At 35.4% G+C, this 14,362-nt stretch overlaps 1 protein-coding gene across 1 annotated transcript; it reads right to left on the minus strand.

The window, feature by feature from the left end:
• Positions 1-15: 15 nt before the first annotated feature.
• Positions 16-13,082, minus strand: sfxn5b (sideroflexin 5b). The gene is made up of 14 exons (XM_027135771.2): positions 12,886-13,082; positions 8,699-8,767; positions 8,472-8,549; positions 7,903-7,929; positions 7,385-7,439; positions 6,059-6,084; positions 5,862-5,915; positions 3,745-3,801; positions 3,351-3,416; positions 3,080-3,170; positions 2,637-2,752; positions 2,320-2,405; positions 1,404-1,521; positions 16-1,235 (listed from the first exon to the last, which is right to left on the minus strand). The coding sequence occupies exons 1-14, from the start codon at positions 12,940-12,942 to the stop codon at positions 1,158-1,160; spliced, it is 978 nt and encodes a 325-aa protein (XP_026991572.1). The 5' UTR covers positions 12,943-13,082; the 3' UTR covers positions 16-1,157.
• Positions 13,083-14,362: the final 1,280 nt, after the last annotated feature.

The raw sequence follows: 14,362 nt of genomic DNA on the forward strand, positions 1-14,362 counted from the left end.
AATAAGACAAGAAGCTAAAAACAACAGGGTTGCAGACCCTTAAATATATTTGTCAATATTCTGTTATTAAAGTACCTGATTGTAAGTGTTAAAGCAAGTGCTAAAAACAAAAATACAAATAAACCAAAAAAATAAAAATAAAATACCACATTAAGAAAATCTCGCCTTCTCAAAGATCACATCTCTTAAAGGGAATGTTTTTGACACCAGTAAAACTATCAATGCAAACTCTGGGTCAGTTACAAAGTTATAGGGAATGTAACAATGCTACAGTAATACAAAAAAAACAAACAAAGAATATAAAAGGAGACGTCATTAAAACTAAAATAAGTGAAGATTCTGAACTGCATACATGTAAAATAATTAGAAAGCCTATGTAGGTCTTGAAGGTTGCTATTAAGATCATTTAACATGGATGTTAGCTGAAATTTCACATTTTTCTCCGATCAAAAAAACATGCAAAGACCCAGGTTGAAAAGTTTGTAAGTAATCTTGTCTGCACATTGGCCTTTGATACAGAATGTTTCTGAATAATATCCCTGCCATGAATTACAGCTCACAATGTTCACTTTTTGTTAATACTCTGGTTAGTTTTGAGTGTGACAGAGAAGTCTAACAGAACACACACTTCAAAAAATACGATTAAAAGTCAGTCGTTAGTGTACTGACACTTTCAGGAAACAGCACTGCGTCACTGTTTCCATTACCTGTCCATAAGTTTTCTCCCAGAACACGATTCAGATTAAAAAATATATTAAAAGCTGCGTCATAATTAATCTTCCATTAATTAAATGTGTTAAAAGTAATATAAATGCTTACCAGCTAAATTACAGAAAAAATATTGTTTAGTTTGAGAACTGTCTTCCCAAAATTGCAGCAAAGTCTGTGCACTTCATCATACTAGAAATACTGGATATTGTAAACTATATACTGGTATATATTATTCACTTAAATACAGCTTAAAGGCTTGAAGGTTAAGGTAATGTAGTTAAATTGCTTTCCTTATTGCTCTTATGCTACAGTATAATCCTTTCCAAACAACACTGCACCTGCTGTGAAACAAGACCATGATTTGACTAGCTGCTTAAACAGAAAAAAATTGTCTTCTGCTTCCTTTCCTCTTTCTCTTTTGGTGTCTCTCTTTGTGTTTGCTTTCTTCACAGTCCCTTGTTATAGGTCAGCATCTTGCAATCGGTTGCCATGGCAATTTCCGGCTCAAGGTGAGAAGCCTCAATCTGTGAAGTGTGAAAATATGATTAGCAGGAAATAGCTCACTGCCAAATACACCTATTATTATTTGTGAAAACTTGAGATAAGCTGTGAAAAATACTTTACTAGACTCAAAGTTCAAAATAATTCAAGATGCACATAGGGTTACAAAGAGCTGAAGGATCTGATCTTACCTGAGACATCTGTGGGAAGAGGCTGATGGCGAGAGGCAGAGAGAGACCGAACACGGCTAGGCACACCAAGCTGTGGACAGGCAGCATTAGCCGACGATGGGCCTGCATCAGTGGCAGTCTGCGGGGAAAAGAAACACCAGACAATTATTACTGCGAAAATTTACTGGAGACATAAAAGCTGGACTAACATATTCAAAATTTCATGTTTATTCAAAATCAAAACTGACATACATTTTAGCTAATGTTAAAAGTTTCAAGTTTTCAATAAAATTTCATTTTATTTCTAGAGCACATTTTACACAACCGAAGTTGACCAAAGTTATGTGTGTACATCCAGACATAAAAAGTGAAACAAAAAAAAATAATGTCACTAATTCTAATCAACTGTATGGTAAAAAATATACTGTATGTATATGGTACATATGGACATAGTTATTAATCTAAAAATACAGTAAAACTGTAATGGTAGGGAATAAATCTCAATAGTGTGTGGTTTTTTTATGCTTACTGTTCTAGAAAGTATGCAAAGCAAGTTATCACTTAAATATCACCAGCATCTGGCTTTGTTTCCTCTCATGAAGTTAAAAGTACACAAAATAAAAAATACAGCATAGATTTTCCCACAGACTTTCCTGTGTCTGTAAATGTAAAGTTATTGTTCCTCTGTCACTGGTGACTCCGTAAAAAATGCTAAATAAATGTCTTCCTACAGAAAGTTTCACTATAGTCGCAATTACACGCGTTTAATTTTTTTGTGGACAGTCCAATAAATTTCATTAATGTGAACTTTATAGAAACAGTAAGTGTGTTTTTTCCATAAGAAAATAACTAAACAAGGTGCTGCTATACAAAATTATTTAACACCTTCTGACCATGTGCGCATTCTACAGAGATGTAGTATTAAAAAGCTGAATACTTCTCCACAAAGGCCATGATGATAGGTGGGAGAACAAATATAGGTAGAGGGAGGACCACTCGTGTAAACGCTGTCTCCATCAGTGCCTGTGGAAAAGAAAATAACCAGATCCTTCTTAATTCTTGTTATTTTAGGTGAAATTTTCAGTGAATGTCTATATAGATAGATATAAAACAATGAAGAGAAGCAGAAATCCACTGAAAATAGATCCGTGATCTGGAGGAACAAATGACCAGATTATCCTATACATGTGTTTGTGATGAAGCTTCAGATTACAGTTGTAACAGTACACAGGAATTTGTCACTGAATCACTCACATGTTTGGCTGCTATCCGTGAAGATCCCACCACATTCCCATTGGAGTCTAGCACATCAATTCCCTCTGAGAGTTCGTTGTGCCTCATGAGAGCCACATTGCACACATTTGCACTAGCTGTAAAAAAAAGGTAATAGAAACATTGGTGCTCCTGAGCAAACAAGAAGAATCAATGTTCATACTGTTTATACTCCTGTTGTGCTTTTTGCGGTTGTTTTTTTTCGAGATAAATCACAGCACTACTGTAACAAAATGATCTAAAAGCAATCTGGTGTCTGTTATAGAGTACAAATGCAACTTGTGGTGTACAGTAGCATGAACGTGAAGTGACGTTTCACAAATCTGCCTCTAAATTTTGACTAATATGACATAATTTCATCTAGATGTGATTTGATTGATTTGATTGTGATGTTATTTATCTTATCAGGAAAGCACATTACACACCTACAGCAGGAAAAGGAATGAATCTCTGTATGATGAGTCTGGTGGCTGGGTTAAATTTCCTGGATTTTTCTATAAGCACATTCAAACCAACCTAAAACAAAACCCAGCAGAGTTCATGTGTCGATAACAATCGAACTCCATAACAATCGAACAACGTTCTTCACCGAATAATAGTGAATCACTATTAAATTTAGTATTAGAATACACATTAAAATACATTTATTTTACATTAAAATATTAAGATTCACAGAATCATACTAAAAAAACAGACCGCGATTGAGACTGCACTCGTTACAGCTCCCAGGTAGCCCTGAATAAATCTGGATGTTGGTGTGGGCTGGAAAGAGAAACGTTTCAGTATCAGGTTAACATTCCGAAGTATCTGGAGACTATCCTGCACACTTCTGAACACACACACACACACACACACACACACACACACACACACACACACACACACACACACACATACTGTATACACAGCCTGGCATGCTGACAGTCTGGGGTCTGGGAGCAGATGCAGAACAGATGTCCTGCCTAAAGCTGCAACTAAAGCCCATTCACACGGAAGTGACACAAAGCTTTGCTTCACTGCAAATCCATCTGCATGAACATTAAATATTATTGAGAAACTGACCATAATAAAGTGAGTAAAGCCACTGTACCTTTGTAGCATTGCGGTTGGCGTAGTTTACACAAGCGTTATGGCTCTGGTTTAACCACTGTGGGGAAGACAGGACAATAGTTAGAAACTTCTTCTTCTTATTATTTTTATTACATACAAAAATGTGGCTGATCGTTGCTACATCTAAACGCAGTCTCAGTCAGTCATTTATGTAGATGTTCTTTAATGATGTATTTGTTCATCAATGATAAAACCACAGTGCGTTAGAGCTGTCAAATTCAGAAGGGCGATTAATGTTTCAGCTGTAACCGTACAGCTAAAACCACAGTTTTATATTAATGGGCTTGCTTTAACAGGTTATAGTTTACATTAAGATCTTTCACTGAGCACGAAGTATGGCAAATGCTTCACATAAACTAAGAATCAAATAAAAAATAAAATAAATCAACTAAATTAAACACATTTATTAAATAAAGCAAACTATGTACTGTAATCATTAATAGGGTGAAACATCATGTACAGTAAGAAGACATTTATTTAGATTTTATAGAAGAAAACTTTCTGACTTTACTAAGTGCTGACACTTGAGACTATTCAATCTGTTAATAATTAATCTCTTTGTCAGTAAGAACATAATTTTTCTTTGGATTACTTTGTGCTTTTGGTTTTTCCAATATCATGACAAGATGCATTTTTTGTGTTAAAAAAAAAGATAGAGGCTGGTGAGGGAACAATTGTTTATAGCTGTTTGTAACTCCACTTTTTCATATTAAAAATTGTGTTTAATTTAATTTCCTCCTTAATATATATTTTATGTCTGCATAATTTGTGTATATGCATTAGTAGTTTATCTGTTTATTGTTTTTGGGTAATGTTTCTGCTTTGTAAAGCAATCTTGCATGTGAGAAAGTCACAGTGCAAATGAAACGTCTCAGTAGTAGTAGACGTATTAGTAATAGTAAGAGATGTAGTATTAGATAAGAAGACATCCCATACTCAGAATTTGTTCTCTGCATTTAACCCATCGAAAGTGCACACACAAAGCAGTGAACACACACACCATGAACACACACCCGGAGCAGTGAGCAGCCATTTATGCAGTTGGGGGGGGGGGGGGGGGGATTAGGTACCTTGCTCAAGGGCACCTCAGTCGTGACCGGCCCGAGACTCGAACCCACAACCTTCGGGTTACGAGTCAGACTCTCTAACCATTAGGCCACGACTGTAGTCTAGTACTGTGATGTAGTAGTAGTTGTTGTAGTAGTAGCAGTAGAAGATGTAGTAGTTGTAGTCATAATAGTAGTAGCAGTAGTTGTAGTAGCAGTAGAGGATATAGTAGTAGTAGATGTACAAGTAGTAGTAGTAGATGTATTATTAGTACTAGTAGATGTGTAATGGTAGCAGTAGTTGATTTAGAAGTTGTAGTCATAATAGTAGTAACATAAGCAGTAGTAGATGTTGTAGTAGTAGTAGAAGATATAGCAATAGTAGATGTATTATAATTAGTAGTATAATTATTAGTTGTAGTAGTAGTAGTAGTTGTAGTAAATGTTCTAGTAGTAGTAGATGTTGTATTAGTAGTAGTAGATGTTGTAGTAGATGTAGTTGTAGTATATGTAGTAGTAGACCAATGCAGTAGTAGTAATAAATGAGTTAAAAAACTTTATGACACATAATTCTTTAATTACTAGTTGTAATGATGAGTCGTAAGACTGAGGATCCATTTGCAGCTTTAATATATAATCTCGGAAACAACAGGCAGAGTTCAGTACCGGTAAACACGACAGTGTAGGTAAGGCAAAAACGTAGTCAGAACAACAGGCAAAAGGTCGGGGCAGGCAGAAATCAGTCGTGAGGCAAAATACAGAAACAGATCAAAAACCAGAAACAGGAACAATCAGACAACGCTCAGAATGATAGCCGTAGCAAATCAAGACTTCGCAATGGGATCAAGTTCGTTTGCTTATTTAAGTGCGCCAGCTGATAGAGAACAGCTGGTGCACTGATTAGGCTGAGCGGGGTGTAGTGGGAAGTGTAGTCCGGGAGCGCTTAATACTCCGGAGACGATTCTCTCCGTTGTGGATGCGGAGGTGAGGCAGGTGTGCTGATCATGACACTAGTACCAGTACTAGTTGATGTAGTAATAATAGTGTTTACCTGCCAGAACACAGTGGATGCCAAAGTCTGGTTTGGAAGGAGAAGTCCAACTACCTGCAAGAGGTATACAGGCATTATTAATCCTACAAATTCATTTACATTTTAGTGCTTCCAATAAAATACCTAAACCTTCCGTAAAAATCTATAACCACTAAAATAATTCAATTAACTTTCAGCAATATTGTGCAAACACTTACTATGGGTGTTCCAAATGGAACATAACCTAAGAAAGAAAAGAACATTTGGTAGAAAAGAAACCAAACTAATAGAGACACAAATGAAAAATAATAGTCTTCTTAAACTGCACATTTATCTGAACCAGTGCAATAAATACAATAACCGCCTCAACACACAAACATCATTAAAGTCATTTATACTTACTGCTATCGAGCTGTCTTTCTACCTTTCTAACCCGTGTACACATGAACCACATCCCTGCAGCTACTTTAGATTAAAGCTCTAATGATTTATATAGCTAGAATATATAAACCTCTTTCCCTGACTGTAAAAGCTGTGAACATTCTGATGAAGATTTAAAGGGGATTTAAGAGCTACATTAGCTCCTTTGCTTTAGGGTGCAATGTCTAATAGGAAAAACATGGATATTTATGCTATCAGCCTTATTTCAGCAGAGTCTATCAGCAGCCTACTTGAAATTCCAACGAGACGCTTTTAGCTTAGCATAAATTCCTATTGGTCATTTATCTCCATTCAAATGAATCTTTGTTAAGAATATGTATCTGAAATTTATGAATATATGTGAATGTGTTAATATTTGATATGTATGGGAATAGATTCTCACATGAAGTGAAATATAAAATCTGATTATAATCTTTTCCATGATTAACACTTAAAAAGATTTAAATCTCGGCTGGTACAGACAATGAGATATTTAATGATAGCTCTTTGTTACAGGTCTGTTAAAAAACAAGTAAATTAAAAAATGAAGTAATTGTTGTCTTCTTACTATGGCAAATTGTGTAAAAATTCAACAAACGACACCAAAGTTATTCCTAATTTACTCTATTGAGCTGTTTCTTTTCTGCACAAAAATGACATATTTTATAACAGCATGTAACATTGCTAAGTTTCATTACATTTCAATTTTTCACATCAGAGGAAAACACTGACAGTCAATCAATATTTTGAATTTACAGAATATTTTATACCTTAGCCTTAGCCATTAGCTATTTTATGCTGAGGGTCTTATATCCCCCAGTTGCCTAGCAACAGTGTTCTTGCAACTTGTTATCAGCTATGCTACATCTAGCCAGGGAGTGAAATGACTGGAACAAATCATGACTGCTCCCATTTTAACCTTATTTATTTATGGTTAGGGAAACAGAAATTAAAGTTTTGAGTAGATGTAACATTTATATGATAAAGTAACATGCTGATGAGTCATGCAGTGATGACTATAATGTGATAGTTTTACTTGTGTTATATTTGTAATAATAATAATAATAATAATAATAATAATAATAATAATAATAATAATAATAATAATAATAATGTAGTCATACCTGACATGCGAAAAGGCATAAAGATTTTCTGTCCCGTGTCAGGATGAATAATAGCCTGCAGTGAAATTAAATCTCATCAAGTTACATGTAGGTATGAAGATGTACATATTTCTCAATCAATGTCACATTTAACCCATTGCTGCCTCTTCCAGAACTAAAAGCTATTGTGACTTTACTTATTACTTTATTTTACTAAATTAAGACAATATGTTGACCAACTTTTTGTGGACATCGTGTTGTTATTTTATGTTGTTTCAACACAGTTGTCTCTAGCTGTCTCTGCAAACTACTATACTGTTTGTCTGATCAATGTCAATCTGTTTAACACATTTCAAAACATTTTATACTCAATTTATCCAGTTGTGTGTCTGGATACTGATTATACATTCATCTAATATTAATTGAAATGGTTTAGTAATTTTGAACCAAAATAGGCTTCTGTTAGACAGAATCAAGAGAAATCTCACTCACTGACTGAATTAACATGAACAGTGAACATATAGAATATACTGATTTACCTGTTTCACCTTCTGAGCCTCCCAGAGCTGAACAACAGAACAAAAACATTATAAAATTGTAAAAGTCAAGAGGGAAAGATTAAATTCTTATATATAGAACTGTGAAAAGTCTTAACCACAACAAGAATTTTGCTAATTCTGTAAAACAAATATGATATAATATAATATGATAAAAATAAATAGTTTTTAAATAAAAACCATTTAAAATAAAATAAAAAAATCTGCCAGTTACAGGTAAATTCCAAGAAAACATAATACTACTATTAATATTACTACTAATAATATGATGTTATTATTATTATTATTATTATTATTATTATTATTATTATTATTATTATTATTATTATTATGAGTATTATTATTATTATTATTATTATTATTAGTAGTAGTAGTAGTAGTAGTAGTAGTAACAATATTATAATTATAATTATATAAAAAATTATGATTATTTATTATTATAATTTTGTTTAATCAGGAACTATTACTTAATATGCCTATACCATACATAGTACTATAATGTTGTTATAATAAAGTCAGAAAAGTTTAATAGTTATTTCTTGCTGTCTTACTTGTTGATCCGTTGTTCCAGGTGGAAGAGTCCCATGTTTAAAATCATCCAGGAGAGCAACACATTGCTTTAAGTGAGCCTGGAGGGATGAATTCAGAAATGATTCATGTTTCATTCTTAATTTGGCTTTGGAAATGCTGTAATGAGGAGTTTCTAAATGTTTAATGGCCTCAAATTCAAACAGACTTCTGCCTATTATTTTCAATATGTCCAGAAAGTGATTTTTACCTCTGATACAAAAAGAGTTCTGGGGTCGATGATGTCTGCAAAGTGTCTGAACCTGCCGAGGAAGGAGCTCTGCAGGAAAACAACAACCAAATCAAGAGCTGCTGATTTGATACAAACCCTGCCTGAGGACTGAACATACATTTAATGCTGCACTGTAGTGATTTTGACCTGCTTGTAAAAGCAGATTTATTTGATTCTTCTAGTACAACATGACAACAGCAATGAAAACTGTCTGCTATAAAAGACAGCAGATAGCAATAACAGCAAAGCAAAACATCATAAAAAATAAATGCTGGGTACTAACTAGTGATAAATATGCATGAGGAGTATATATAAAAGAAGGCTATAAAATAATGCTATAAAAATGTAGTGTGCAGTTTTGTGAGCACCTCCATGGAAGGTCTACAGCCGACTCCTGTTTCTCAAATCCAGGGTTCACTGTGTGCTCCCACAGTCTTGTGATCTAGCACTAATTTTCTGTGCTAAAGATATAATGGAGTCTATGTTAGATGTTAGTGGGGTGCCAGTTTCTTCAAGCACACCCTACTGGTTATTGTGAGTTGGCCCCACACCTACTGGCTAGTGGGAATAAAAGGGGTAAATAATAACAGGATGGCTAGAGGAGGGGGTGACTCATGGGTAACTGAAAATTGCTGTCACTCAACCCACTACGTAATATAAAGCTTGTGCTGCCTCTTCAGGTTCATCTCTTTTAATGTCTTAAATTAAAATCACTATAGCATGTTGTTGTTGTTTTTTTTTTCAAAAACAAAAGTTTTTTCAATCACTATGTATTGTTTCACAGGAGATACTGTATATAGTCAGGTGCATTAATATTTGGACACTGACAAAACGTTTGACGAAGCTCCATGGCATTGCTGCTCCATTGGATTCTGGTCAGATGATTGACTTGGCCATTGCAGAACATCCACTTCTTTGCCTTAAAAATCTTCAATTCGTTTTAAAGCATTTCACTAAATTTGAATCATTAGCAACTTCATACTATTCTCTTCCCATCATTCTATTACAAGTTGGTTCTTGACTCAGCTGTCAATAGGATGTTGTTACAGAACTGTACAGGCTTTTAAAATGTATTTGGCAAACTCCAAACTAATCTTTTTTAGTCTTTGTTCACACACTGTGGTAAAACCCCCTGTATCGGGTGAAAATACAATGTTTTGATTGTTGATTGTTGCCTGGAGGGTGTTTGTTCATCTGGCCAACTGTTGTGAAGGGATTTTTCTTTACATGTCACAATCAAGTAATTTTAGTAGGTGATCGGTGCAAAGATGCAAATACAAATATTTGATTAGACAAATTGTGTTTAATGTTAAGCTCATTTCCATGAGCAAAATAATTTTGACTTTGAAGATCAGGCTGTGAACTGACTCTTCAGGCGGTGAACTGGCTGTGAATCTTCCAAGATCAAGTGAGAAGAGTTATACTATGTCCGAGAGCATCTTTTCTGTATCATATTTTCTGCATTATTTAACTTATAATTGTAAGCTTTAACCAAAGAAAATAATAACAAAAAAATGGAAAGGATAAATGATCCCACTCCACCTGTCTTAATTCCAGTAAACTCCATCTTATCTGTATTAAAAACACCAAGTATCCGATGCTGTGTAAATATATTGTGTGGTATCTTCTAGCTTCTAGAAGAGAACTGTGATTGAAATGGCAACATACCTTATTCTTTTCCTTTTTTCATGCCTACTGTTTTAGGGGCCCTGTGGCAGGACATGCCAAGGGTTTATTTGGCAAGCACACAGTGAGACTACCAGTTTCAGTTTGCTGAATCTATGCTATTTCCCTTTCCTTGCACAAAAAATAAAGAAAATAAATGAAAATACAGCTCTCAGCATATTGACGCTGTACGATTTTTTTTCTTTTCATTATTTTTTTTGCATCTAGAAAGACAAAAAATATGCCAAGCACACTGCTTTCCCCACTAATGCTGTTAGTAGGCAATGTTTTTTCCTTTGGTATGTGTGCGGAAGTCTGTGGGAGAAGACACTTGTTAATAATGCATGTGCTTCTGCTCTCTGGAGAATACCCCTCACAGATCACAGAGATGCAGCTAGCTTGAGCCGTACAAGAACAGAAAAAACCCTACTGTATCCTTCAGCTGCCCTCAATCTATCTATAAACAGCAGCAAGGGAAACCATGGGCATGTATGGGCAGGCATCCGTGCTATATTTAAACCAAATCACTTTTTACAAACAATATAATATGCAATAAACACTGCTACCACACAGCAAAACCATTACACTGCTCTCTCATTGCATAATGTGCATCCTGGATACTGGTAAGGAATAAAAAGGCATCCACCTTGAAATCTAGTGCACTCAGCTGAATCTCATTACACTTACCCAGAATGCATTAATAACCTTACATACTGGCTACTCCACTAGACTCATTTATTTTAAAGAAGGCAGTGTTTGGTATTTGTAACTGAAAGGCAATGAACCCTTTATACAGTATATATCACTACACTGCACAGTGCACATCCATGTGTTTAGTATAATCATCTGAAGAGGTCTGAAGACAGGAATGAAAATATTAGCTATTTGTTTGCAGGGAATATAATGTGATGGGGATGTCGTTCTCAAAAAAGAATCAAATTAATAGACAGCTTGTCATGTTACAAAGAAGATACCTTTACAATGTATGAACAGTTTTATGAAAATCTGGTTACATAAGAACACTTCATTTATTCCATTTATTATTAGCTTAACTGTAATCATGCAGAGAATATGAGTGCAAATTGGCTGCATTTTAATAGAAACCTATGTAATGATTTGAATTACATTCTGAAGCTAATGTTATTAAAAAAGAAAGATCCACATGTCCTGACCAGTCCGATTCATGAATTCAACAGCAGTGTTATATCATTAGTGATAAACACCAGTAACATTTATATTTAGTCACACAGTAAAATGAATCTCCATACAGATTCCAAAGATGCCTCCAAAGATACAGACACGCTACTGCTATGCTTTATGGATTAGCTTACATTATTCAATCATGTTTATGGCTCTGTTTACATGGAGTAAAACAAAACGTTGCACTTTCTAATATATTTTGTCGCTGCTCTTTTTGCCGTTTTTTTTTAATCAGCCAATAACTCTAAACTCAATAACAATTACAAGGTTTTTACAGTAACTCTAAGAAAAAAGCTACACCAACTATAGCAAATTTTCTAACCACCAGGAAAACTGCACTGTACTCCCAAAGCAATCCAAGAACAAATAAAGAGGGACGGCTATGGAGACAGGTTTATTGCACATTTCACCCTTTGCCCTGCTTTTAAAGGCTCCAAAGTCTGCACTAGATATGCTGCACTACTCCCAGTGCATCTCAGAAAGAAGCCTTTGGCAAACCTCAGCTAATCCAAATACACTGGATGTCATGTAGACTGCATATATGAATGAATGATAGTGAGAAATAAAGACCTAGATGCACATGGCCCTTGTCAGGCGCTATCAGAGTGTCCCTGTTAGAGAGAGATGACCATGGCGTTGCCATGGAGAATCCCGGGTTTTATATATAAACCCATTCATTTGACCGTAGCGAAGCTCTAATGATGAAGGGCGCTTGTAAAAGACGGACAACTGAAGACAAGCCGTTACTTTGCATTCTTCTCACTGATGTGACCCAGATTTCATAAAACAGGAAGGGGAGGAAAAAGACGAGCAATTTCCCTTTTCTATGGAGATCGTGCAGGGGTAAAAACTGAAGCAGATAACGCAGAGTGAACATTAACCTGAACTTGGTTGAAGTGATCACAAGACCGCACTTGCAACTGGTGCGACTTCATTTAAAATAAAAATAAAAAAGAGGGGAAAAAAACGCGACTGGCAACCAGTCGCATACATAAGTAAACACAAAGTATGTTTTATCTGGGAATGCAAGCCAAACACTGCTGATCTGACATCAGATCAACAACATTTCCTGCAGCGAATTCGCCAAATTGGCAGGAAAATCCGGCTTTTCTATAGAAGAGGAGAACATCAACTTTTAATGAAATCCTGGTTCCACGATGAAGATGATGGTGATGATGATGATGATGCATAGATACAGAGAAAATATTTTGTTTTTCATGACCAGCCATTGAGGCTGACACACAAAGCTTTCAGTTTGATGTTAAGAGAACGGAGACACTTCAGAGACGCTGTTGTCCTACCTGATCATACCGCGGCTGTCCGAGCTGAAACGCAGGATAAACTGCAACCTCGCTCATTCCTGCAGTCGAGAGCAAGCGGGAAGTAAAGGGCAAGGCTCCGGAGACGGGGTTTTTTAAAGAAGACTCAAGAAAGTAATGAAGCAATCAACCGCAAAGCTACACGGGAGCTGTAGTTTCCTGTGGTTAACTCCTGCGCCCAACCGAAGGGGCCAGGATTTCTCCAAACGCGCTCGGAGGGAGTGGCTGCGTTCCCACTGATCTCCATACACTAAATAATGCAAAGTAGTTTAAACACCAAGTAAGAAATAAAAACCAGTGCTTTAATATTAGAAAGAATTCCAAGCAGATCTTATTAGAAGTTCAGAAAATGTAATTATTCAAATAACCCTTAAAGGACCCCTAGAAAATGGGTAGTTTTCCTCTCCTGTTTCTAGTGGAAGTGATTTATATTATTCACTGTAATTCAATGGCTATGACATTGTGTAAGGAATAAACCACTTCAGGATGTGCTGTTAGAGTATAATAATCGGTCTCCAGCCCAATCTCAGCCAGAATAAATGAATTTTATACATTTCATTTTATAAAGAATTCCGAGAAAAATATGAGACTTAAATACCATATATTGCCAAAGGTTTGGGGATCCTTGACAATTATATTCATGTGCTTTTTGAACATCTCATTTCACATGTAGTGCTACTTTTCTGTTATCCTCCACACTTCCTGAAAGGCTTTCCATTAGATTTTAGAACATGGCTGTAGTTGCCCATTCAGTCACAGATATTGGTGATGTTGAGCACTGATCAGTCACTGATAATTCATCCAAAAGTTGTTCAGAGGGGTTGAGGTGCAGGCCACGTGAAAACATCCATATCAACCATGTCAAATGTCTTCATGGAACTTCTTTTGTGCACAGAACCACTGCCATTCAAGAACAGGGTTTGGGCTTAAGACCTTAGTTATTGTGAAGGAAATTCTTCAAGCTACAGAATACAGACATCCTAGACAACTGCTGGGCAAGAACATACTGTACATATACAAACGTTTGGCCAAGAAGTTTATATACCTGTAACTAAAATGTCCTTATATACGTTTATATACTTGATAAAACCAGTAAAATTTAGATAAATTTACAATAGTTATCTTTATATTATAAATTACTGTGGAGGTGTTTACCATTAACTGGCTCAAATGCACTATGTGTGTTAGAGATTCATAATGGAAGTGAGCTTTGGTGCACTCTAGTGCTGATTCATGGACAGTGAAGTTTCAACTCCTAATGTGAGGCAGCAGACAGATTACAACGCCATCAAATGGAAACGAATCAAACTAGATAAGTAACTTCATCAGCCCTAAGAAATAATTACTGTGTTCAATGATGCAACTTGGACATGTGAATTATTCTTAATATGAGAATACTGATCAGTTTATATGCATTAATCAAAAAGTGCAATTTCACATGATTTTTTAGCACCTTTCT

The sequence above is a fragment of the Tachysurus fulvidraco genome, chromosome 17, assembly GCF_022655615.1.
Source record: "Tachysurus fulvidraco isolate hzauxx_2018 chromosome 17, HZAU_PFXX_2.0, whole genome shotgun sequence".
In the NCBI taxonomy this organism is placed as follows: Eukaryota; Metazoa; Chordata; class Actinopteri; order Siluriformes; family Bagridae; genus Tachysurus; species Tachysurus fulvidraco.

Excerpts from the sequence above, each read along its gene's own strand:
- sfxn5b (XM_027135771.2), bottom strand. The coding sequence starts at position 12,942 with ATGAGCGAGGTTGCAGTTTATCCTGCGTTTCAGCTCGGACAGCCGCGG. Across the intron at positions 8,550-8,698 it reads GAACTCTTTTTGTATCAGAG|GCTCACTTAAAGCAATGTGT; the intron begins GTAAAAATCACT and ends TCATCCCTCCAG. Across the intron at positions 2,406-2,636 it reads CACGGATAGCAGCCAAACAT|GCACTGATGGAGACAGCGTT; the intron begins GTGAGTGATTCA and ends TCTTTTCCACAG.